Source organism: Patagioenas fasciata, chromosome 2 (genome assembly GCF_037038585.1).
Source record: "Patagioenas fasciata isolate bPatFas1 chromosome 2, bPatFas1.hap1, whole genome shotgun sequence".
NCBI lineage: Eukaryota > Metazoa > Chordata > Aves > Columbiformes > Columbidae > Patagioenas > Patagioenas fasciata.
The window spans coordinates 5,571,101-5,596,016 of NC_092521.1; the positions used below are offsets into that span (position 1 = coordinate 5,571,101).

The window sequence follows — 24,916 nt, forward strand, 5'->3', positions numbered from 1 at the left end:
ACGTCTCTGAAGTCTGCAAATATGATACTGATGTGCTCCACACACAGAAAAACCCTAGAGGAAATCCAAATTCCCTCTTCAGAACACAGTTTGAATAGTATGCAGTTAATACACGTGTTAAAAAGGAAGGGAAATTATTTTGAATAGCTGCTTATTAATTGTGCATCCATTATCTTGATTCAAAAATAGAGGTTGGTGAAGTTAAGCGTGCAGTTTAGTAAAGTCCTTTTAACACAGAGGTTTGTGTGTTAGCATCGCTTTCTAAACCTTTATATAAACCAGACTGCAAGTGCGTTTCACCAGTAACACCCGTGATTCATCGGCAACATCTAAAGCACTAAATCCATCGCCAAGTATAGGAGCAGTGTTGGAATAACTGGCAGGAGCAGCATGGTGATGTAAACTAGAACACGGGATGCTGTCAGAAATGACGACTGAGCTGATGGAGGCATCAGGTGCAATTTAAGGTTCTTTAGGGCTTGTTTCACTTCCTTTCTGCATCTTCCTTGCGTCTCCCCCTGTCAGACAGATCCAAACAGCCCCAGGTTGGTGAGCCAAATGATGCTGAAACCTTTGGACCGCAAAGGTGAAACTGTAGTTTGCTTCTTGTAATGTCTGGAAACTGCAGAAATCTTAATATAGGCTGCAAACATCACGTGATTTTGTGTGAACAGCACATGTCACCATTTTCTAAGTGTGGCTGCTGCGTTTTCCCTCCGGTCACTTTGTCAGCGCTGCAGTGATTGAGAGATTTCATCCCATTTTAATTGTCCACCTTCCCTGCATGTTTTGATCTAGCGGAAGCTGTTGGTGTTTTACTAAAGGATTAGAAACGTCCCTGTCATCCTTCCCCATAGGAGACCAAGTGTCTCAGCAGAAAACTCCAATATGCGCATCCATGCTTTTATACACAACACCATTATCGAAGAAAGACTTGGAAAATAGTCTACAAAAAGCAAATTTCATCTCTGGCTACTAAATATTGCTATAGTCTAATATCAACCAAATGTGAAATCAATATGATAAGTTACGTGCTTCAGTGATTTATTTCCGTCGTCTTACTTGGGAGTCCGTGTTGGCTTCAATTGTTTTATTTCTATGGTAGCACTTAGCATATCTTGGAGATAAAGGCCAAGCATTTGTTAGCAGAAAGATGAGATGCTGTCAGACCTTCTGCAGGTGATTTATTGGAGTTATTCGTTAAGAATAAAGAAGAACTTTTATGTTGTGTATACGTTGTTCTCTCAGATAAGAATTTGCCGAAAAGTCTGAGAAGTTGTGATAATATCCTGCTTTTAATAGATGTATAAAATGGTCTTTTGAACGAACATAAGTTTCCCTGAGAGATTGAGTTGATGATTGTTTTGGGCATCTATACATTGCACATCCAGAGAGGTTATTTGGGAAGTCTCATTTAATCCTGTTTTCTTTTTGTTTACACAGAAGGCGAAAGAGCTTTACCATCGATACCAAAGTAAGTTTTACGCTATCTTTTATGATATATTAAAAAAAAAGAACAAGTTTTGAAATATAGTTTTGCTTAAGCAACGCTTTAGGACTTTTTGTACGTGCTTGTTGCTCATCGTTGCTGTTGCGTTGTAGGACAAACAGCAAGCGGGCATTTGGGACCATGGGGCATAAATGACTGACAGCAGCATTAAACTATAACTATACCAGAAATAAAATCTGACCAAAAAAGTGCATAATCCATCGATCATATTTGACAGTAACAAGGGAAGGATGTTCTGCAAAAGACTTGACTAGGATCCAGGCGATGTATTTTGAGTGCATGAGTAAATTGAATTATAGGAGTGATGCTACACAGTTTTTGAATTGGGCTTCAATCTGTGGGTCTGTGCTCTTGTTTTTCCTATTTCTCCCCATTTCTGCTTATGTGAAATACAGAAAAGGTGGTTTTTCTCCTATCATAAATCTATGTCACCTTTTGTTAATAAAGATCTCTGTAACGAGGCCAATCGAAGCTGGGATCTCTAGGTTCATTGTAATAAAGAGTATTGCTTATGTAGCCAATATTTTTTAATCTCTACTACATAATCTCTACGTATAGTAACGTAGGAAGATTCTTCTCCATCAGTAATTATGAATTTATAGAAAATACTGATCTGTGTCAGGTAAATAGAGTTGCATGTATTTCTCTGGTTATTTTTACGGTGATACTGTATCCAGGTGTGCTGAGACATCCTTATAATAATAAGGATTCTTACATAAAGTCTGTGAAATTTGCCTCTCTGCATCTTTCTCCTTCCCAAGCTTTAAGGTAAATAAGATATTTCTGATTTAGAAATATATATATTGGTTTGAACTAAGAATCCTTATTGTTGGAGTTGGTAATTGTCACCCTTAAGCTTCATCAACCAATATCAGCAGGATCCAGAAGCAAGAGATAAACACTGAGAAACCCAATGAAATTTAGCAGTTTGTAGCGTCTTATCTCCCCCTTTTTCTTTTGGGACACTCGGCCTGTGCTGGCTCTCTCCTTATTCTATTTCTTCCATGATTCCTGGAAGGAATCCAGAATTATTAAGTTTACAGTTATTGGGTGGAGTATAGAACACGAGAAGCCGGCCCCTTAGATACCAGTGGTTGCTTTTCCTTCACAGGTCCTCCTGTCCTCACTGACCAGGGAGTTTTATCACAATGCAGAACGAGTTAAAATGCAGGGAGGAAAAGGAAATTCAGTTTAAGGCTGGAAGCAATAAAATTGGTGAACTTCAGTGTGCACTTCACAGAATCCCAGAATGTCAGGGGTTGGAAGGGACCTGGAAAGCTCATCCAGTGCAATCCCCCCATGGAGCAGGAACACCCAGCTGAGGTTCCACAGGAAGGTGTCCAGGCGGGTTTGAATGTCTGCAGAGAAGGAGACTCCACAACCTCCCTGGGCAGCCTGGGCCAGGCTCTGCCACCCTCACCAGGAACAAGTTGCTTCTCAAATTTAAGTGGAACCTCCTGCATTCCAGTTTGTACCCATTGCCCCTTGTCCTATCACTGGTTGTCACTGAGAAGAGCCTGGCTCCATCCTCCTGACACTCACCCTTTCCATATCTGTAAACATGAATGAGGTCACCCCTCAGTCTCCTCTTCTCCAGCTCCAGAGCCCCAGCTCCCTCAGCCTTTCCTCACACGGGAGATGCTCCACTCCCTTCAGCATCTTTGTTGCCCTGCGCTGGACTCTCTCCAGCAGTTCCCTGTCCTTCTGGAACTGAGGGGCCACAACTGGACACAATATTCCAGGTGTGGTCTCCCCAGGGCAGAGCAGAGGGGCAGGAGAACCTCTCTGACCTACTGACCACCCCCTTCTAATCCAGCCCAGGTACCATTGGCCTTCCTGGCCACAAGGGCCCAGTGCTGGCTCATGGTCACCCTGCTGTCCCCAGGACCCCCAGGTCCCTTTCCCCTACACTGCTCTCTAATAGGTCATTCCCCAACTTACACTGGAACCTGGGGTTGTTCCTGCCCAGATTCAAGACTCTACACTTGCCCTTGTTCTATTTCATTCAATGTTTCCCCGCCCAACTCTCCAGCCTGTCCAGGTCTCTGATGGCAGCACAGCCCCTGCCGTGTCAGCCACTCCTCCCAGCTTGGTGTCACCAGCAAACTTGCTGACAGTCACTCTATTCCCTCATCCAAATCATTGATGAATATATTGAATAATCCCGGCCCCAGCACTGACCCCTGAGGCACTGCACTGGATCCAGGCCTCAACTGGACTCTGCCCCATTGACCACGACTCTCTGGCTTCTTCCCTTCAGCCAGTTCTCAGTCCACCTCACTACCCAGTCATCCAGACCGCACTCCCTCAGTTGAGCAGTGAGGATGCTGTGGGAGACTGTGTCAAACCCCTTACACTTATGGAAGAGGAAAACTTAAATAGATACAACTGAGAAACACAAAACATTTTCCAATTACATGGATTTTATCCTTTTATTTCTAGGGATTTCTGGTCTAAAATAACGTTCGAAGGAAAAGCTTCTTCCCATTTTTGGGACACTTTATCTAAACAGAGTTTGTACATTTAAGTCAATTTAAACAAGGGCACCGCATACGCTCTTAGTGTGGAGTGGGCTTTTATCAGATATACAACACTATTAGCAAACACCTTCTTCCATCTGGAAAGATTTGCCTTCGCCAGATGAAATTCCAGATTTCTGAAAGCATGGAGTGCCGTAATTTGGCTGTCTTACTATTAAAATTGTGGTTATTTATGTACCTGAAAAACAATTTGGAAGAATTCATTGGAATTTCTGTTATTAATGAACATTTACTGCCAACTACATTTATATTTGCTTTTTTAAAATGTACTCGACGTGTAAATCAATTTGAAATTGCACAGGGTAGGTTCATCTTCCAGATGAAAACTCAATCCATGCTTTATTTCCAGTAAATAGCACAGGAAATAGAAGCACCATTAAACTTTGTACATTGGCAAAGTATAGACGTTGGATCGTTACGCTAATTAAAACAGTGACGTTCTTCCTCCCCGGGATGGGGTGGAGATGGTAGATTCCTTTCTGGCTTTTCTCCCCCTCCAAAAGGCACAGTGGGCGATTCCTTGGCCCCGTTATTACCAACTCCCCGGTAGGATGAATTCCCAGCCTGTGTGCCCGTGAAGAATGTTCAGCATTCAGCCATTCCAACCTCTCTTTTCCAGGCTGGCCAACAATGAGAAGCAAGGAGTGAGGTCCCACACGGTCTCGGTGTCAGGTAAAACCCGTCTTTTATTAAAACAATTATTGCATCTATCCTATGTAGCATCGCTTGTGAGAGCAGCAGGGTCAGTGCGGTAGCACAGGAGCAAAATACTTCAAAGCTACTCATCGATATTTTCACTTATTTTTACAATGCAATAAAATATCGCGGGCTAGAACTTGAATTACCTGAGTACGTGTTAATTACGAAGGAGCAGCTTTGGAAAGTGAAAATAGGCAATTAAATATTAATCGCCGCGCTGCGGAAAGAAGAGACTTAATTGCTGTTTTTCGTAGCTGCTGTTTAGATCAAAGCATTTAATTTTTGCTGTTGAAAATCGCAAGTTAATTGAAGGATGAGCATGGGAGGTAATAGATGTTGTTTCTGTGGCTTTGTAGGCTTCTAAGATTTCTATTAATTACTGTGGGTATTTTTCAGGTAGAGAACATTTTGCTTTTCCAGAATCTGAAACCAAATCCTTTTGAAGGATTAATGCAGTGTCTTAGTAGAAAACACATTTCCAATTCCTTATGTATGTTATTTATTAAGGAGATTTTCTGTGCCAAAGTGTATTAATATTGTGATACGCTCCTATAGATGTCTAGTATTTGGCCCCAAACTTCAATATTGTACCCAATGGAGTGTCCACAGCCCCACTTCAACATTTATGCAGCTGCTTAGTGACACATACACCAAGAAGTGTCAGATTTCATACAAAAAGGAGGAAAGCTATGCAGAAGTTCAATGAATTTCCTTTTCAGATCCCTTTCCCCATCCCTAACCTGTTTTCAAAGATCTTTGAGGTTTACCCCTTGGCATAGGAAGCCCAATGGACCTCGTGCAAGAAAATAGATGAGAGGATTGGGAATGAAAAGGTGTCTCAAGCTGCAGGGTGTAATGGAGCTTCGTCCGTTACTGTTACCTCTCAAATTGCAGCTCTTGTGCCTCCGGTACCTGTCAAACAAGCGTGGGGGATGAGGTAGATAAGCACAAAGCGTGGTCAGCGTGTTCTCTTGGTTCTTACCTTGTATCTGCTGCTTGATGCATTATATCCGATGCATTACATTTGTTCTTCAGAGTGCAAACTCTTTTGAAGGAGTGTTTGGATATTAACGTAGGGAAGTTGGTTGCGATAACGTGTCACTCGTAAAGGCGGACGGCGCGCAAATCACTGCGCTTGATTCTTATTTTTATACCATGTTACCACCAGAAACACTGACATAATTTAGTATTTGTTCTAAAGAGTTCTTCTTTTTAATAAGAAAACTGATGGACTTTTTTGTGTTTGGTGATTTGGGTCTTTTTGCCCCCGAATCATTTGAAATGCACCGAGCGTGGCGTGGATGTCAGTATATTCAATTTTAAACCATACACATGTTGTGGAGATGACGTTGAGTGATACGGGTTCTTCCTTGGGAGTTCTTTTCTATAAGAATCTTTGAGTCCCCAGAGGAATCCGCTTGTTATAAATGAAGTAACACTTCATGTAGACGTGGAGAATTGTCACTGCTGTTGTCACAAATAACTGATGGAACAGCGGAGGCAACAGATGTACATGATGTTGAGTTAACCCACGAGTTCCAGGTCAGCAGAGCTGACAGCACCTAACGCAGAGCACAATAAGAGCTTTTCTCCGGTGACATTTAAATGACGTAGAGCTAAGGGCTTTGAATACGACAAGTTTTGATAACTTAGCTGCAACAACCTTCATGCCTTTGATAGTTGAAGTCATAGTTTAACTTTGCCATTTGTTATATGTGAGATTGCTCCCCTTTGTTTAGACCTCTCCTAATCTTAAATAGCAAAAATCGGAGACATTTGGCAGGTGAGTTAAGCAGGCAGATGTACTAATACCCTTAATTTTAAAGGGAAATTTGACAGTGAGTTCCCCACCAGTTAAGAACTGGCTGGAGGGCCAGGCCCAGAGAATGCTGGTGAATGAAAAAAACCAGTCACTCGTGGTGTCCCCAGGGGTCATGTTGGGTCCCGTCCTGTTTAACATCTTTATTGATGATGTAGATGAGGGGATTGAGACCATCATCAGCAAATTTGCTGATGACACCAAGTTGTGAGGGAGTGTGGACCTGCTGAAGGGCAGGAGGGCTCTGCAGAGGGATCTGGATAGACTGGAAAAATGGACCGATTCCAGTGGGATGAAGTTCAACAAGGCCAAGTGCCGGGTCCTGCACTGTGGCCACAACAACCCCCTGCAGCGCTCCAGGCTGGCACAGAGTGGCTGGAAAGTGCCTGGGGGAAAAGGACTTGGGGGTGTTGGAAACAGCAGCTGAACGTGAGCCAGTGTGTGCCCAGGTGACCAAGAGGCCACCAGCATCCTGGCTTGTGTCAGCAATAGTGTGACCAGCAGGACAAGGGCAGTGATCCTTCCCCTGCACTCTGCATTGGGGAGGCCACACCTGGAGTATTGTGTTCAGTTCTGGGCCCCTTAGCTCAGAACAGCGATTGAAGTGCTGGAGCGGGTCCAGAGAAGAGCAACAAGACTGGGGAAGGGACTGGAACACAAGCCCTATGGGGAGAGGCTGAGGGAGCTGGGCTTGTTCAGTCTGGAGAAGAGGAGGCTTAGAGGTGAGCTCAGCACTCTCTAGAACGACCTGAAGGGCAGTTCTAGCCAGGGGGGGATTGGGCTCTTCTCCCAGGCACTCAGCAATAGGACAAGGGGCCATGGGCTTCAACTCTGCCAGGGGAAATTGAGGCTGGAGATTAGCAAGCAATTCTGTGCAGAGAGAGTGGTCAGCATTGGAATGGCTGCCCAGGGAGGTGCTGGACTCACCGGCCCTGGAGGTTTTTAAGCTGAGATTGGCCATGGCACTTAGTGCCATGATCTGGTCAATGGACTGGAGTTGGACCAAGGGTTGGACTGGATGATCTCGGAGGTCTTTTCCAACCCAGTCCATTCTGTGATTCCGTGATTTGGGGAATCAGAGTGTCCTGAGCTGGAAGGGACCCTCAAGGATCATCGAGTCCAACTCCTGTCCCTGCACAGGACAGAACCCCACAATTCACAGAGAAATCAGCAATAGCAAAAAAACCCTGTGGAACATGATTTTATAGTCTAGAAGTTTTCTAGGTTTAAAAATGAGCCTGTTAATGAAAGACGCCTTGTCCTTCTTTTTGAAATATTAACATACCTCGAAATATTTCTGGCCTAGTGAAACACGAACTTGTTCTTTCCAAGTGTTTCAATATTCCAAAGCACACAAAGACAATAAAGACCTTTTCAAACGAGTTAAGGGCGAGGTTGATTCCGGACTGGGAGTCGAGGTGTTTTCTTACTCCTCCGTGTTACTGAACCAGGTTTCACCACACACCTCTTCCTGCAACCTTGCTTGCCAGATATCCCCCTTTTTTAAAGAGTAGTAATAATTTTACCCCTCAAATTTTACATGTGTGCAGGGTTATAAACAAATATCAATAAGTAGCCAATTAAATGAGGTGAAGGAACTTATTCTGACCGGCAGTTTGTTTGGAAATAGCAAACATCAGCCTTAATAAGGTGATGCACATATTTCCCGATACACATATTTCCAAAAATAATCCTTCACTTAGTCAATTAGATATTATAAAAAGTTGACATGAAATCAATAAAGCCTTAGTTTGCTTGCTCCCTTTTTACAGAAATTCAGCCTGACGCAGAGTTCTTTGGTTTCTCCTGCCCCATCCTCACTTATATAAATACGACCAGGAAGAATAAATACGCTTTTGCTTCCCTTGGCTGATTCCTGGGACTCCTTTGTGCCAGAAAATTCTGTGGACGTGATATTTTTCATCATAGCTCAAACATTTATTTACATATAGCGCTACAGAATATGTCATTTCAAGCCCGCTCGTTTTGGCGAGTATTGAACAAGCACAATGGTGAACAAGTCTTGGCAGTGTTGGGTTAACGGTTGGACTTGATCTTGAGGGTCTTTTTCAACCTCAATGATTCTAAGTGGTCACTGGATATTCAGGTACTGCTGGATAAAATAAGGTGTTTCTGGGGTGGGAATGGCTGGGAATGTGGCAGTGAGGAAGAAGAGAGCGGTTCTGGAGGAGCCAGAACAGGAATTGGGCCTGAAGAGAGTTCTTAGGGCTTGTCACAGGGTTGGTTTTGGTTCAAAGCGGGTGCTGGTTTTGTAGCTTGAGTATGTGCTTATTTGGTGAAGGAAATTAAAAGGTCTTTAGATTGTTGTTTTAGTTAAGGCAGGATGTTCAAGCCATAGAATCATAGAATAGTTTGGGTTGAAGGGACCTTCAAAGCTCACCCAGTGCCACCCCTGCCATGAGCAGGGACATCTTCACCAGCTCAGGTTGCTCAGAGCCCCGTCCAGCCTGGCCTGGGATGTCTCCAGGGATGGTTCATCCACCACCTCTGTGGGCAACCTGGGCCAGGCTCTCACCACCCTCAGTGTCAAAAATTTCTTCTTCATGTCCAGGCTGAATCTCCCCTCTTTGAGCTTAAAACCATCACCCCTTGTCCTATCACAACAGGCCCTGCTAAAAAGTCTGTCCCCACCTTTCTTACAGGCCCCTTTTGAGCACTGAATGGCCGCAATAAGGTCTCCCCAGAGCATTCTCTTCTCCAAGCTGAACACCCCAACTCTTATGTATTATAAGAGACGCAAGGACACACACTTTTAATAGCAAAATGGGTATCTTTGAGGGAAATTAGTTTGTCATTGCCTCTCCATAGAGTAAAAAAAAAGAAAAGTTGTTTGCTTGTAGTGACTCTGTGAGAAATGAACTGCACCCGTGACTGAGATATATCAAATAACTCTAGAACTACCTGAAGGGCAGTTCTAGCCAGGGGGGGATTGGGCTCTTCTCCCAGGCAGTCAGCAATAGGACAAGGGGCCATGGGCTTCAACTCTGCCAGGGGAAATTGAGGCTGGAGATAGCAAGCAATTCTTTGCAGAGAGAGTGGTCAGCATTGGAATGGCTGCCCAGGGAGGTGCTGGACTCACCGGCCCTGGAGGTTTTTAAGCTGAGATTGGCCATGGCACTTAGTGCCATGATCTGGTCAATGGACTGGAGTTGGACCAAGGGTTGGACTGGATGATCTCTGAGGTCTTTTCCAACCCAGTCGATTCTGTGATTGTGTGAATAACATGCCCCGCAAAGGAGAAATCATGTTGCTTGAAGAGAGCTTCCTTGTAGGAACTGAAGGATTTGAGCATTGGCCATTGGCCTTCCTGGCCACAGGGGCCCAGTGCTGGCTCATGGTCACCCTGCTGTCCCCAGGGCCCCCAGGTCCCTTTCCCCTACCCTGCTCTCTAATAGGTCATTCCCCAACTTACACTGGAACGTGGGGTTGTTCCTGCCCAGATTCAAGACTCTACACTTGCCCTTGTTCTATTTCATTCAATGTTTCCCCGCCCAACTCTCCAGCCTGTCCAGGTCTCTGATGGCAGCACAGCCCCTGCCGTGTCAGCCACTCCTCCCAGCTTGGTGTCATCAGCAAACTTGCTGACAGTCACTCTATTCCCTCATCCAAATCATTGATGAATATATTGAATAACACAGGCCCTGAAGAACTTGAAGGTTTGAGTGAATGATGTGGGCTAATCACAAGCAACACTCTGAGCAAGGGTGGAAAGACAAATACGATTTCATTGAATCTCTTGTGCTTGCAGAGCACAGTGCGTGCTCTGTTCGGTGGTTCCTCTGCTCCACACGAAGCTCTGCCCCGTGCTCAGCTCTTTCTGAAAGAGTTTCTTGTGCAGAAGTAGTTCCATTTGAATTAGTAAGCGAGAAATAAGCTGCTCTTCGCTTCAGGTTGTATAGCTGGAGTTTATTTTCCATCTTCATTTTATCAAGTCAGCCCAGAAAGACAATGCTGAAAATTGTAAGTAAACTTTTAAGATGAAAAATTGTATCTTGAGTGCTTAGGACTGTGTCTGCCAGCTCCATTATATCATATTGTGCATCATATTTATGCCTTCTGAAAAGACTAACAGTCTTAGCATAAATGACATGCAAATTATTAAGTAATTAGAAGAATATAAAGGCTCTTTACAGCCGTAGCTCTGCCATATGGTCACAGGACGGGGAGACATTCAAGCCTAAGGTTTTACTGCACATTAGTTTTACAAACCTTGAGCGAGTCTTTATAATCTACTCATTTTACTTCAAAAGCTTGAAAACAAATAGATGTATTTCTGCAGATTTTTCCAGAAGGTGTTTCTCAGACTGGTTCTGGAATGTACGACTAAAATAGAATGGGACATTAGGAGTTTCAGCCTCCCCGTGTTGGTAATCTACTCATATGTTCCTAACAAGATGCTCCAGTAGTAACTGGTCACATCATTTCTAACACAGTCTGGTGTATAACAAGAGATTTTTTTAAGCAATAAATTTAGTGAATACTTAGTATTGAGAATAGGAACCAAATACAAAAGAAGTCCAGTGCAGTTTTCAGCTGCATTTCTTTTTTGAGCATTTAAGTAGACACTAACAGAAGCCAGTTCGGAATGGTGTGAATTCTTCTCAGTAGTATTCATTTCCAACAGGAGGTCTCTAACCTTCTGAGAAAGTGTTGGAACTAATTAGTTTTGTTGCTTTTTTGCTTGTTTATTTAAATTAGAATCAACTCTTACCTAAATAAACGTCGTTTTGTAGCGAGACTTAAAAGATGCGGTGAGTTGAAGAAGACGCGTTGGACCGAGTGTCACGGTGACACATATATAATGAATTAAAACCTTTGTCATCTTTGCTGTGCCATTCCTATGGAACAGATCGGTCAGGTTGCAGCTTCTGCTACCAATGGGAGAGTCGAGCAGCATCTCCAGCTTCAGTTGGGTTTGTAGCCCGAGCAGACGGGTCAGGACGTCTCTTCCCTTTCCCATCGCTCGCATTGCACCCGGTGACTCTACCCCTGTTCTTCTGTTTCGGTCCCCAGGGTCGGATTCCTTGATTCTCGTTTCCTTTTCATCAGTCTCTTAAAGTAGCTGTAGTAGTTTTTTCTTGGCTTTCACACTATATCTGGAGCTATTTATGGGTGTTGTCTCAGGTTTGTGTAGAATGATAGCGCTGAAGATCATGCTGATGTACTCACTTACTCAATAATTTTCCTCTCTCCTTGCACCTCTTTTATTTTGTAGCACTGAATCTGATTAGCGCTCCATCATTTCCCACAGATTTTTGTAATGACTCTTAATTGGTTAGGACACAATGGTGAATCTCACCCTCTTGTTTTAACTTGGAATTAAAATCACCACCTTGCCAAGCACGTGTGGTACATGGGAGAGCATCACCCATTAGTTTTGCCTGCGTGAAATTCAACGTGCAACCTCCAGAATCAAAATTTGGCCGCACAAAACCGCGGAGCTGCCTATAGGATGGTGCACAGGTTTCCAGAAGCTAGGAAAAAAATGTGAAGGTATTTTTATTACAAGATAATTCTCCTTTTCCACTTCTCCCAGCACTGACTGCTGCGCAGCTCCTGTGCTACTGGGGCTTCTCTTTTAATGATTCTACAGGTTTTTAGTCGCTCGGCTTTTTAAACCACATCTCACGTTTCCCAAGATAGAGGAGAGAGGGGGAAGAAGAAAGAGAGGAGCAAAGAGATAACGAGAAATAAAAGGAGCAACTGTCCTCAGGTTCTTGGTGTGACCTCGTGTCCTTTCTCACCTTGCCAACTCGCTCCTGGCTTCTTGTATTTTCTCACACTCAAAAATCTCTCTCCTCTTGTTAACCGCTTTGCTAATTAAATACAGTAGGAAAGAGGACAGTACATGGGGCATCCAGAGACGAGGGAGAGCTGGAATATCCATTGGCACAACAGGGATAAATCTCCAGCGGCAGATTTCAGATCATCACATACATCGGTGGTGTGTTTTGGGGGGCGGGGGGAGAAACTGTCTTCTATGTGAAATACCTGTTTGTGTGAACGTTCTTTTGTGGGTCTAGACAGTCAATGCTTCCATGTTGAAGTCCACTATGTCAATCAGAATGTAGCTCTAGCACAAATGAAAATATAGCTCTAGCACAAATCAGAATGTAGCTGTAGTGCAATCTGGTCCAACTCGGATGAGGAGCTTGCTCTATGGGATGGACGCTGTTCTTTGCACTATGAGTGGTATCTATAGTTTGCCAAACCGGACTTTCTAATAGATTCTAGTCTCACTTTTAAAAAGCGAAATAACTTCGCTATAGAAAGGAATTGGAAGGGAAATACCCAATGCGCTTTAGAGTTTCAACATCATCCATGTATCCGTGTGCAGAGTTGCAATGTGAAGCTTGACTCTTAATGTTCGCTCGCTATAGATGTTCTCACCGGTCTCTTTTCTCGCCCAATAATTTGTTTCTGTTTTCTTCTCTCCCGTTTTCTCGCCTCTGTAAAGGAGTCACTCACTGTCGGCACAAAGCAAAGAAAGCTAGACGCTTTCTCCCTTTCGTCTTCTGTGCCCATGAGTCGCCGCCCAAGGGTACTGCACCGCTCTTTGTCTGGGCTGCCTTATTAACCCAAAAGCTGAATAGACTAATGCAGTTTTAAACTACTTCAGCCGCAGGAAAACAGAGTTCCAAGAATAATTCCATGATATTCCTGCTTACATCCCGTCGATTTGGATTTTCATGCTGGTCCCTGTTTAGACGGGGGGACTTGTTTTTCAAGCATCATGTGCTGTGATGACAAACGTATTGATTTAATTCGTATGGGTTTTGATTCACGTTTCGACTTCATTCTTGGACCCCTGATCCAGCGTGCTTCCCAATGAACTAGAATAGCAACAACAAGCATCAGCTGAGGTCATTTGGAATGAAATCCTGACTACAGCGATGCTTTTGGCTGCGTATGGTTCGGCGCTTGATCCGGACCAATTTGGCTGGAGGAATTGAAGCAATAAGTGCATTACTTGCCCAACATTAACGCGCATTTTCCTTTGACTTCTAAATAAAACGCATCAGCTTGTGCCGTGGGTGCTGTTGGTGCGCGATGGGGACGTGCGGAACACGGTGCTCGTTTTGGTTTCAACTCGGTAGAACTGTGATATATTCCCTATAATCAATACCTACACGGTTCCGTTTCTTCCTCGTGTCTTAGCGATAGCACAGGGAGATGTTTCCTCCAAAAGGTTCAACACCAACAGCCCAAGTCATAAGTGTATGTGCAAAGTCAACCTGAACTGACTCACCTGGCCGTAGATCTGTTCTAAATGCATTAAAATAACTAGTCCCGCTCCCAAATTTCATTTCATTGTCATTTTGTGTTCGAAAGTCATTATTTCATCAATTAAGTTTCTTAGGGCTTGTCTTTGTCCCTTGGGTTTTAGGTGAGAAGCCTTAAATTCTGCTACTTTTCTGCTTTCTCTTGCGTCAGGTATATAAGATAACTGCAGACTGAATACTTTTGGATTACTCATGAATTTAATAGTGTATTTTCCCCTCCCCTTCTCTGTCCCTTCTCTCTCCCCTCTGTTTTTCTCTCTCCTTGCATGCCACCTGGATCTGCAGATGAAATTAGTGGGGACGGTAATATGTTTTCTAGTCTGTGTATTACTAACGTGCAATATGCAACTCTTATATCCATACGCGCATCTCAGTCATGAATTTGCCGCGGGTTGCAGTAATAAAAGCAGCCGATTAATATTGTATTTCAAAGGCTGGGCAACTAATACTGCTAAACTGGAATTGGAAAAAGAAACACACAGGGGTGTGGGATTGCATGAGGTTACCCTGAGATTCCTGGTGCAAAGAAGGTTTAGAGGTTGATTTTTGATTGAAATGGTTGTATCGCAATCATTGTTTGAGTTGGTGGGTGAGATCGAGGGATGTAACACTGAGAAATGAGTCTCCTAAGCGATGCTTTAAGGCTCAGGAGCATCAAAGCGCTGTGTACGCGACAACAGAAAAAGGACAGACAAACATACATTGAATACACAAATTGGCTTTCAGCCACTCAACCGTCTCATTTTAAAGACAGATTGAAATGTTTTCCTTCAAAACTTTGACATTTATTCCCAAATATTTACCTTTTCCAGGCTTTTAAAGCCTTTTTTTAATCGAGGATATACTGACTTGCTGTGCTCTGCAAACAAGTTGGCTTTGGGTTGGGTTTTTAAAGAGATTTATAGCGCTTTTTGGATAGGATTCCATTGGATGTGGGGAAAATCAAACTGCTGCTGCTTGAAGTGTATGTGCCTTTATTCTTATAAGTACGAGGCACTAAAAAGGCATAAAAACTATGTAAAGGGAGATGAAAAGAAGAAATAGATCATGTTTTGTGGCCTTCCTCTCAGTAAAATATAAAGGGGGTGTATAGATCCTCATCTCCGTTCTCTCCTCCAGATATAAATCATATGAAGGTAATTCTAACTCAATTTGCTTTCTCTTCTTCTACATTAAAATATCAAAAGGCCTTTTTTTCTATCATCAGTTCAGAATTTGTATTTTAGATCCTACTTCGCTCTTATTGGCGCTCATCAACCTTTATAGATTATGGGAGAAAAAACCTCATGGGAAGGGAAATATAAGAAGAGCCGGTTAAAATTCTAGATTGGCTATTATGGATTTAATACACTGAGATTTTTTTCCTGCTGTTTAGTAAATACATTCACATTTAGTAAAGGGATTATTTTCTGAGAGCTATTTGTTTGGTTAATTGCATGCATTTAAATTCTTCTCAAATATGTTTAGCATTTTTGGTCCATTTTTTTTAGTATAGATGAATAACTTGGTGGTGTCCTCCAATATTAGCTTGTAATAATAATTGATAGATATCACACTTACCGCAATATTAAAAGGAAGCAGATTGATTTATCCCCAGCACGTAGGTGTCACACTGGTGATTTCCTTCAAGCAGATGCTTCTTTTTTAGATCAAACTGGGTGTTATTCTCTACAAAAACATGAGTTTATAATGTAGAGAGGCCAAAACACACCATGAAAGCCTTTGGAATACGCTGCCTGTTTAGAACTGCGCATGGTCTTGGTAATTAATTGACTTTTAATTAGGTGATGCTGTGTCCTAAACAGGAATTGCCCAGCAGAGATTTAAATGGCCTCGAATTGCCCAGTTCTGTTTTTACAAGCCATGGTATATTCCCCCAGGGCCTTGAAAGAAAAACAGCTTTAATTTCATGTTAGTGGTACAGAATTAGGGCAATAAAACTACATTTCCTCACTCAAGAGGGTTGAATTTCGAAGGTCGGAGGCAACCTGAAGGTTCCTAATTATCAGCTATTTGGTTTGTATGAAGATGAAGCCGCTTGTTTCAGTGTGTCTATAATATTTAATACTAACCACGCTCTGGTTCCGGAGTTGCCTTAAGTTGGATGAAGCGGGGGCTGCTCCTTTCTGCTCTCATCACCCACCCAGCAGAACTTGCACCCCGGAAACGCCACCAGGGATCTAAAATATGGGCCAAAAAAGGGCACTAAAGATACACAATATAAATATGAAATAAAAATACGTGATCACCCCAAACCAACCATGCAAAACCGCATCCCGGCTTGGAAACGATGCGATTTTGAGAACCTCCCTTTGCATAAGTTGCAAAGAGAAGAAGAAAGACGCTTGTTTTTCGGAAAATGTGGATAATTGGTTGTTTTCCAGCGCTGTCCTTGAGATGCTGGTTCTTGACAGTGGCGAATCGCCACTGAACAAGGAAAATTGAGTCTAATGGATGAAAAATAGGTGATTAAAAGATCTTTATGCCCAGGAAGACAATGGAAAATAGCCACACTGACGCTGCCCTGGAACATCTTTAGTGTCTGTTCTCCCTGTTTGACATTAAATAAAAATGGCAAACTATTCTTCACACTTTCTTAAAGCAATGTAATCTGTTAATAATGTTTTCTCCTTCCTGTGGGGGAATTGGCTGTTAAATTGGAAATCAACAGTTTAGATGGGTTTCAATGAGCTCGAGTTTTTTTGGATACACATGAATCTCTTATCCCCTGTCCAATGCATCCGTGTGACGTGGAATGATTGGCACCGGGGTCATTATCATACCATAAATTCTGCATGAGCGAGTTTTCTTGGCGCTGTTGTAACTGCGACCCAGCAACGTTGAGATTGGGGGTTGTGCTATATCAATATTGTTGGGAATTGTTTTCATCTGCTTTTCCCGAACCTCTTCAATTCCTCCCTTTACAGAGACAGACGACTATGCAGAGATTATAGATGAAGAAGATACGTATACAATGCCATCAAGTAAGTGGGGTAGTTCATTTGGGAATTGCTCTTCTTTGGGTTAACAGGGATTAAATAATACGTGCGCAGAGAAAATATTCTTCACGATAATTTGAAAACTCAGATTTTGGAAGCAAATAGAACCAAATTCAGGTTTGTGGCTGGCGGTGGCTTCAGAGTGAAATCCCTTTTATGTCTCAAAATATCAAAAAGGAAGAATGGATGATGTTTCAAGAGCAAACAATTGGGAAGCTTCTGTGTGTTGCCATCTAACTGTATGTCACCCTACCTCAGGAAAGCCATCGCTGCTCCATGCAATTTTGTTAAAGATGAAAGACTTCAGGAATGAAAATGAAAATCCAAATGCAAAGTTCTTCCGAGTCTTCATCTTTCAAGTCGCAAAAATATGGCGTATTTGCGTTCTATTCTTAAACCCTCATGGCAAACGAATTCAATGCCAAAGTCTAGTTTGGGGACTTGAAGAGTTTTGTGTCCAAATTACAGTTGTGTTTGGGCAGCCAGGGATTTCTCTAGAAATAGACAATGGGTTGATGCTCAGAGCTCCAAAAATGCCCCTTTTGGTTCAGCTGAGTGGGGGTGATGGCTCTAAACCAGCAGAACCACACGTTGGGAGTTCACCCTGTGCTGGGAACTTTTCATGATCCGTGTTCTCAACATGATTTCCACTACTGTGGAAAATACCTGAAAAGCAAGAATATATGTGTTGAAAAACATATATATCGGGATATAAGTGTTTGAAAAGCAGGGATATATGTTTTCCAGAAATAACCAATGTCTTACATGAGTCCACTAAAATAATGTCAGGGTGCTAAATTATAGCCTTTCTTTTTTCTTCATGTATTAATTTGTGTGATTTTTTAATTCCCCTAATATTGTAATTGAAATTCTCATTGAATAACTTGTACTGAATGGTATTCCTCCCATTCCCAGCCCACGATGGGCTGTAGAGGTGAAATACATTCAATTCTTTGCTGGGTTGAAGTGAACTGGAGTGTTCAGCTCAGGACAGATCACGAGAACAGACCCGTGACTTCTGCTGCTGTAAATTTAATATCGCATCGCTATATTTCTTTCTTTTTATAACAAATATGTTTCTCCTTGTCTTGATTTTAAGAAGCTCTAAGTAAGCATTTGATTTTTCTCTTACTTGCACTGCAGAAAGCTATGGAATAGATGAAGGTAACAGGAGCCCCTTTTCCCCATCCCTGAATGCTTGCGGTTTGGAATGACGTGACATTTTTCAGTTGACTGTTCTCTTTCATTTAATAAACATCATTTGTAGTTAAACCAGTCAGCTTTGGGATTTTAAAGAGGAAAATGCAGTACTTGAAAAATCAGAATTGAAAAAGGCATTGATGGCTTTGTTATCCGGCTCTAGATGATGTTATTTCTTTAGTATTAATGAAGAAACTAATCAGCTGGTTGGTAGAGGTGAAAACATATCCTGCACATGCTTTTCTGCTCCTCCTGGAATATTTTTCCACGTCTGCTAGAAATAAAATTGCAAATGAAGTGATTCAGTTGCAATTGGTTAAATGCTTTGCCAAAGTACTGAGCCATTGTTATCACTGGTGAACCACAGAGTTAACAAAATTGCATCAATCCGCCAAACCGATCAATTGGACTCCAATTCCAGCAATGTCGTGCACCCAAAATTTCGCTCTTTCCTTGTAGCTTTATTTACCGTGTTCTCGCTTGTGCATTTTGTTCCTTGCAGTTACCTCTTTAAAAGTTCTCGGGGCTCGTTTGATGGTGCCAAGATCTAAAATACCACACAGTGGATTTCTCTTCAACTGGGTTTAATATCAACATCACCCTGGGCTATTGGTTGTCTTTGTCTTTTCGCGGATATAATTAAGGATTCACTTGTGGCTGTTGCCTTGAAATAAATAATACATAGCAGTTAATTTAGCCAGTTAAATGTCACAATCCCTTTGTCATTGCTTTAATTGAAACACTTAGTTTAAGAGGCTTCCACTGTGTGCATTCAGCGTTTGTATAGGTTGGTGTGCGGCAAACGTTAATCTTAGTGACACGCGAGACATTTGAGTGACTTACTTGGAGTTTCTGTATCTTGGGGATGATTTCGTTGCCATTCATCGGAAGTTTAATGTTTGAAGCGCGTTGTATCCTTATAGCCAGAGATTATGAAATCCAAAGGGAGCGAATCGAACTGGGGCGCTGCATCGGTGAAGGCCAATTTGGAGACGTGCACCAAGGAGTTTACATGAGTCCGGTAAGCATCACTTCACAAATGGAAATGAGCAATAAACCCTTCTAGTTCAAACATTTAATTATATCTATTCCTTAGATACCTCGGTCTGGATCTTCCAGAACAGCTCAAAATGGACTTTGCGATTGATAATCAGCATGTAGAGAATATTTGCCGTGTTTCAGATAGGTGGAAAACAAGCTCCAGGGTAGTAGTAGATTGCACTTTAAATGGATGAGAAATTCAGTTTGTGGCGTAAAGCAAGAGCAAGCTGGAAAATTATTCCATTTCCACCAATTACAGGCTTATAACAAAGTAATTGTGGGGGTGTAAAGTGAAGATTTATTTCTCATTTGAAGGAATTCAGTCTGGATTTTCGAGACGTGTGGACAACAGACCGGTTGTGACTTCAGAAACATGGTTTCCCATAAACATCTGGTTGGCATGTGGGCTCAGTGGGTTAAAGAAATCAAACTCTAAGGCGATATTGAAGTACATAAATACAGATAAATGTTAGATATTTCGGACAGGTTCGAAGTCTGTTCTAATACATCATTTAGAAAAGCAGTTCTGATTTATTTTGCATTTAATCCGAGTTAACAGGAGTACTCGAGGAGTAACATTTCACTGGGCTTGGGGCACAGCGGATCCGTCTATAAAACCCATTAAAGACCCATTTTCTTAGGGTCTGTTTTGAAAATTCTGTCTGCATCCATTGAATTAGAAAACAGATTTTTATTCAGTCATCCTGTGTCTGGTATGTTTTTAAATGGCTTTTTAAGCCTGCTGATTACTTCTGTTAATAAAATTTTACACTTAAGACACTTAAGCATGTGAAGGAACTACAGAAAGGTATTATCATTAAATTTTAATATCATAGTCACAGCGTGTAATGTAAAATTTCGGAAGGAGTCCTCCAATAGGTAAAACATTGGTTATAATAACACTGATAGTGTTTCCATCCTCGTATATTTGCAGCTTGCATGTAAAAATATAGGGGAGATTTCTGGCCTCTCGTTCTGCGAGCTCAAATTTCAGTCTGAAAAATCTCCTTTGTCCCCATTCATTGCAAAATAAAAATGGACTTTGCGATTTATTTTTCAGAATAATCAGCGTGTAGAGAATATTGCAGATACGTGGAAAACGAGCTCCAGAGTAGTTTCTCTGCTCCTATAACCCCATTTCACAGAATCACAGTATTTTACATCCACTGAATCCCAGGATGTCAGGGGTTGGAAGGGACCTGGAAAGCTCATCCAGTGCAATCCCCCCATGGAGCAGGAACACCCAGCTGAGGTTCCACAGGAAGGTGTCCAGGCGGGTTTGAATGTCTGCAGAGAAGGAGACTCCACAACCCCCCTGGGCAGCCTGGGCCAGGCTCTGCCACCCTCACCATGAACAAGTTGCTTCTCAAATTTAAGTGGAACCTCCTGTGTTCCAGTTTGAACCCATTACCCCTTGTCCTATTATTGGTTGTCACCGAGAAAAGCCTGGCTCCATCATCCTGACACTCACCCTTTCTATATCTGTAACCATGAATGAGGTCACCCCTCAGTCTCCTCTCCTCCAGCTCCAGAGCCCCAGCTCCCTCAGCCTTTCCTCACATGGGAGATGCTCCACTCCCTTCAGCATCTTTGTTGCCCTGCGCTGGACTCTCTGCAGCAGTTCCCTGTCCTTCTGGAACTGAGGGGCCACAACTGGACACAATATTCCAGGTGTGGTCTCCCCAGGGCAGAGCAGAGGGGCAGGAGAACCTCTCTGACCTACTGACCACCCCCTTCTAACCCACCCCAGGTACCATTGGCCTTCCTGGCCACAAGGGCCCAGTGCTGGCTCATGCTCACCCTGCTGTCCCCAGGACCCCCAGGTCCCTTTCCCCCACACTGCTCTCTAATAGCTCATCCCCAGCTTACACTGGAACCTGGGGTTGTTCCTGCCCAGATTCAAGACTCTACACTTGCCCTTGTTCTATTTCATTCAATGTTTCCCCGCCCAACTCTCCAGCCTGTCCAGGTCTCTGATGGCAGCACAGCCTCTGCCGTGTCAGCCACTCCTCCCAGCTTGGTGTCACCGGCAAACTTGCTGACAGTCACTCTATTCCCTCATCCAAATCATTGATGAATATATTGAATAATCCCGGCCCCAGCACTGACCCCTGAGGCACTGCTCTAGATCCAGGCCTCAACTGGACTCTGCCCCATTTCTTATAGAGCAGGAAAAGAATCAAGTCTGAAGTCTTTGCTGGTTGCAGATGCTGTGTTCTGCTTAACTGAGTTTGAAGCTTGAAGTGATTGTGAAGCTAATATGTAAAAAGTTTGTTTTACTTGCCTTTGTATAGTTTGAATTCAAAACTATCGCTCAGCAAGAGCCACAAGAAGTCCTTTATTTGGCTTTCCAGATAAGCCAAGTGTGGCTTTCACGCATACATCGACTTGTATGCTAAATACCGCCAAGAATTTACCATCCTTAGCAACACAAAAAGTTTACAGTCTTATTCAGTTAAACTTATTACTTTTTGTCGTAATTCCTGTAGGATTTAGCGTAGTTTGAAGCATTAAATATTTCCTCGGTGCGTTAGATGTAAATGCTGCACACTGTGTCTCTTGATTATAATATTTTCAAATCAAAGCTTTCAAAATTTAATTGCTTATCTAAAGAGTTTAGTTAATAATGATTTTTGCCAAAGTGGTTTTGCTTGAATTTTGAAGGACTCAGCTTTCAAAGGGCCGTATCTCAGTTATTTCTCAATGATGTCTTTCAGGAGAATCCAGCTATGGCCGTCGCCATCAAAACGTGTAAAAACTGCACCTCCGACAGCGTTCGAGAAAAGTTCTTGCAAGAAGCCTGTGAGTATTAAAATACCCTGATTTCCTTCTTTCTCCTTAATGAATTTCTTAAAATGTGGTGGTTGTGTCAGTGTGTTCCTTTAGAAAGTCGTAACTAAGAATGATACGTCTAAGAACCGCTTTGAAAATTCAGAGTTAAGGATTCTAATGGGATAAATCGGTTTTCTAAATAATCGCTCACAGATGATAAATACCAACAGAACACTTCAATAATATTCCAGATGGAATATTGTGTCCAGTTGTGGCCCCTCAGTTCCAGAAGGACAGGGAACTGCTGCAGAGAGTCCAGCGCAGGGCAACAAAGATGCTGAAGGGAGTGGAGCATCTCCCGTGTGAGGAAAGGCTGAGGGAGCTGGGGCTCTGGAGCTGGAGAAGAGGAGACTGAGGGGTGACCTCATTCATGGTTACAGATATAGAAAGGGTGAGTGTCAGGAGGATGGAGCCAGGCTCTTCTCGGTGACAACCAATGATAGGACAAGGGGCAATGGGTACAAACTGGAACACAGGAGGTTCCACTTAAACTTGAGAAGCAACTTCTTCATGGTGAGGGTGGCAGAGCCTGGCCCAGGCTGCCCAGGGAGGTTGTGGAGTCTCCTTCTCTGCAGACATTCAAACCCGCCTGGACACCCACCTGTAGGCGCTGTTTTCTCTACTGCTTGGTTTTGTTAGCAAATTAAGATTTGAGACTTAGGCCTTCATTTTTGCCTGTTATCCTCTGCTGTTGTTTATGGATAATTCTCATACAGGGTATTGTGCTATATCAATAAATGATTTGCTTATGGCCAGGTGTTACAGTATACTTTTATCCACTTTTCCTTTGTTCAAGGATTCTTTTCTAATTGCTCCAAAAAATCTGTGTTCATAACTAATAGGTTCTTATTCTTAGATGTCAGGTTGTTCTGAAATGACTGTAATTTTTTCCCATTACATTCCTAGCTGTTGGAAAAGTAAATACCATTGCTTGTAGTAATAACTTAGCAGTCAAAGGTGGGCTGCTGTCTCCTAACAATGTAGAAAATAATTGCTCATTGAACGCTCCTTATTATGCTTTGAGCTTGACAGATTAGGAAATGCCCACATTGTAGACAGATAAATAGTGCTTTTCAATTTTGATTTAGTAGTTCTTGTAATTTTTTGCCTTTTTGAATTCTAATTCCCATCCGTTACCTTTCTCGTTTGTCTTCACATTGCAAAATCTCTCCAAAGATGCTGCCTCCTGGTTTTTGAGAGCACTCTTCAAAAGGCCCAAATCCAATATCCAAAGGGGGAAAGTTGGTTATTTCACTGAATTAAGACATTTATTTCCTAACGTTTTCATATTAGCGCTATTGAAGTGTTGTCAGGTTTTAGTTGTTTGCTTGTGGTGACGTTTCCAAAGTTAAAAAGATTAAGTATTGATTTTTGCAACACCTGAGAATAAAAGGTAAATGGAAGAAAATGATTATGCAAGCAGCACCTGTCTCTGCATTCCTGCCCATTTTTGCATAGCAGAATATTGCTATTGATGCGTTTGTATATGCAAATAAAGTACAAACCACTTGGTTTGAGGACGTTTTTATTGATCTTTGGTAAATGGCAGAATGATGTAAAACTCTCCTACCTTTCTGAATTTGTGAGCTTGTCAGCCAACAGTCATTAAATTAATTTCTGGAGTATTTTATATTTGAAACTGGTAAGGCTGTATGATACAAAACTATTTGCGTTAATGGCCTTTCTGATGCTTTGGTAATTAAAACTGTATTTCTGCTTCTTTTTCACATCAATGAAGCAACAGTTCCGTGTTATAAGACGTTGTAAATTGCATTGAGTTAGATTAACCCAAGAGAAGCGAAAAGCTGAATAATAGGGGTTTGTGTGGAATATACACTTTATTTACCAAGAGTTTAATACTAAGACAGGGTTCAGATAAACCAGTTTAGCAATTTTCGAGGTACCAGAAATAGCTTTGCTCTCTGAAATTCCATTTACTCCAAATTGGAAGAGGGGAACTGAATGGTTAAGGAATCCAACTTCAATTCTGTGTAGTATTTTAGCAATCACCATATTATTTATTCATTTCTGTTAATGCATGAAGGTGTGTCATTGACAGGATTGCTTGTTTTAGTGATTTTTCTCCTTTATTATTCATAATGCATTAATATTTTAAAGAATATGTTCTCTGAAGTTTGCCTGTGCAAGTTTCTTTGGAGGAAAACATGTTATTGAACTGTTGTAACACCAGGTCTTATAAACAGCGTTGTCCAAGGATCTTCCTTGGGGTTTTTGGTGTTGCAAGATGTGTTGGTTATACAGCTCTTGTGGACCAGTGAGCAGAAGTGGAATTCAGAGTTCAGCAGAACAGGAATCCAGAAAAACCTGCTTGTTTGGGCTTCTGATTATTTAAAAGCCAAAAGATAGTGGGTTTTATTCTTCTCCAGTTTTAGGAGACTTTCCAGTTGGATGATTACCGTGTATTTGTTTTGACGCTACAAACTGTAAATCGTAGAATCACCGAGGTTGCTGAGGTTAACTCGGCCTGTGCCCTTCATCAAAACCACTTCCATGAAGGAGAAAAGATGGGTCATTGTCACAGGAGACTCTTCTGTGGGGAACAAAAGGCCCAATGTGGGGACCAGACCCAGTTCTTAGAGACGTCTGTGGTGCCCCTGGGGCCCAGGTGAAAGATGGAATCATAGAATCACAGAATCATCTTGGTTGGAAGAGACTCTTAAGATCATCGAGTCCAACTATAACCTGACTCTGGCACTAAACCATGTCCCTAAGAACCTCATCTAAATGCCTTTCAAACCCCTCCAGGGATGGTGACTCCATCACTGCCCTGGGCAGCCTGTTCCAATGCCCAACAAACCTTTCTGTGAGGAAATTTTTCTTAATATCCGATCGTAACTACTCCTGGTGCAACTTGAGGCCATTTCCTCTCATCCTGTCACTTGTTACCTGGGAGAAGAGCCCAACCCCCTCCATGCTCCAAGCTCCTTTCAGGCAGTTCAGAGATCAGAAGG

The 24,916-nt window shown here is 42.4% G+C and overlaps 1 protein-coding gene across 9 annotated transcripts in view; it reads left to right on the forward strand.

Moving 5' to 3' along the window:
- PTK2 (protein tyrosine kinase 2) overlaps positions 1-24,916 on the forward strand; it is a 197,378-nt gene that overhangs the window by 131,826 nt on the left and 40,636 nt on the right. For 3 of the 9 annotated variants that reach the window (XM_065830925.2, XM_071803769.1, XM_065830921.2), the window contains 7 exons: positions 1,444-1,474; positions 4,670-4,722; positions 14,158-14,175; positions 16,800-16,856; positions 18,015-18,035; positions 18,995-19,092; positions 21,830-21,914. In XM_065830925.2, coding sequence (XP_065686997.1) covers positions 1,444-1,474; positions 4,670-4,722; positions 14,158-14,175; positions 16,800-16,856; positions 18,015-18,035; positions 18,995-19,092; positions 21,830-21,914 — 363 coding nt within the window. Of the gene's footprint in view, positions 1-1,443; positions 1,475-4,669; positions 4,723-14,157; positions 14,176-16,799; positions 16,857-18,014; positions 18,036-18,994; positions 19,093-21,829; positions 21,915-24,916 lie in introns of those variants that run through there. The other 6 variants (XM_071803768.1, XM_071803770.1, XM_065830923.2 and 3 more) reach the window with 5 other exon arrangements.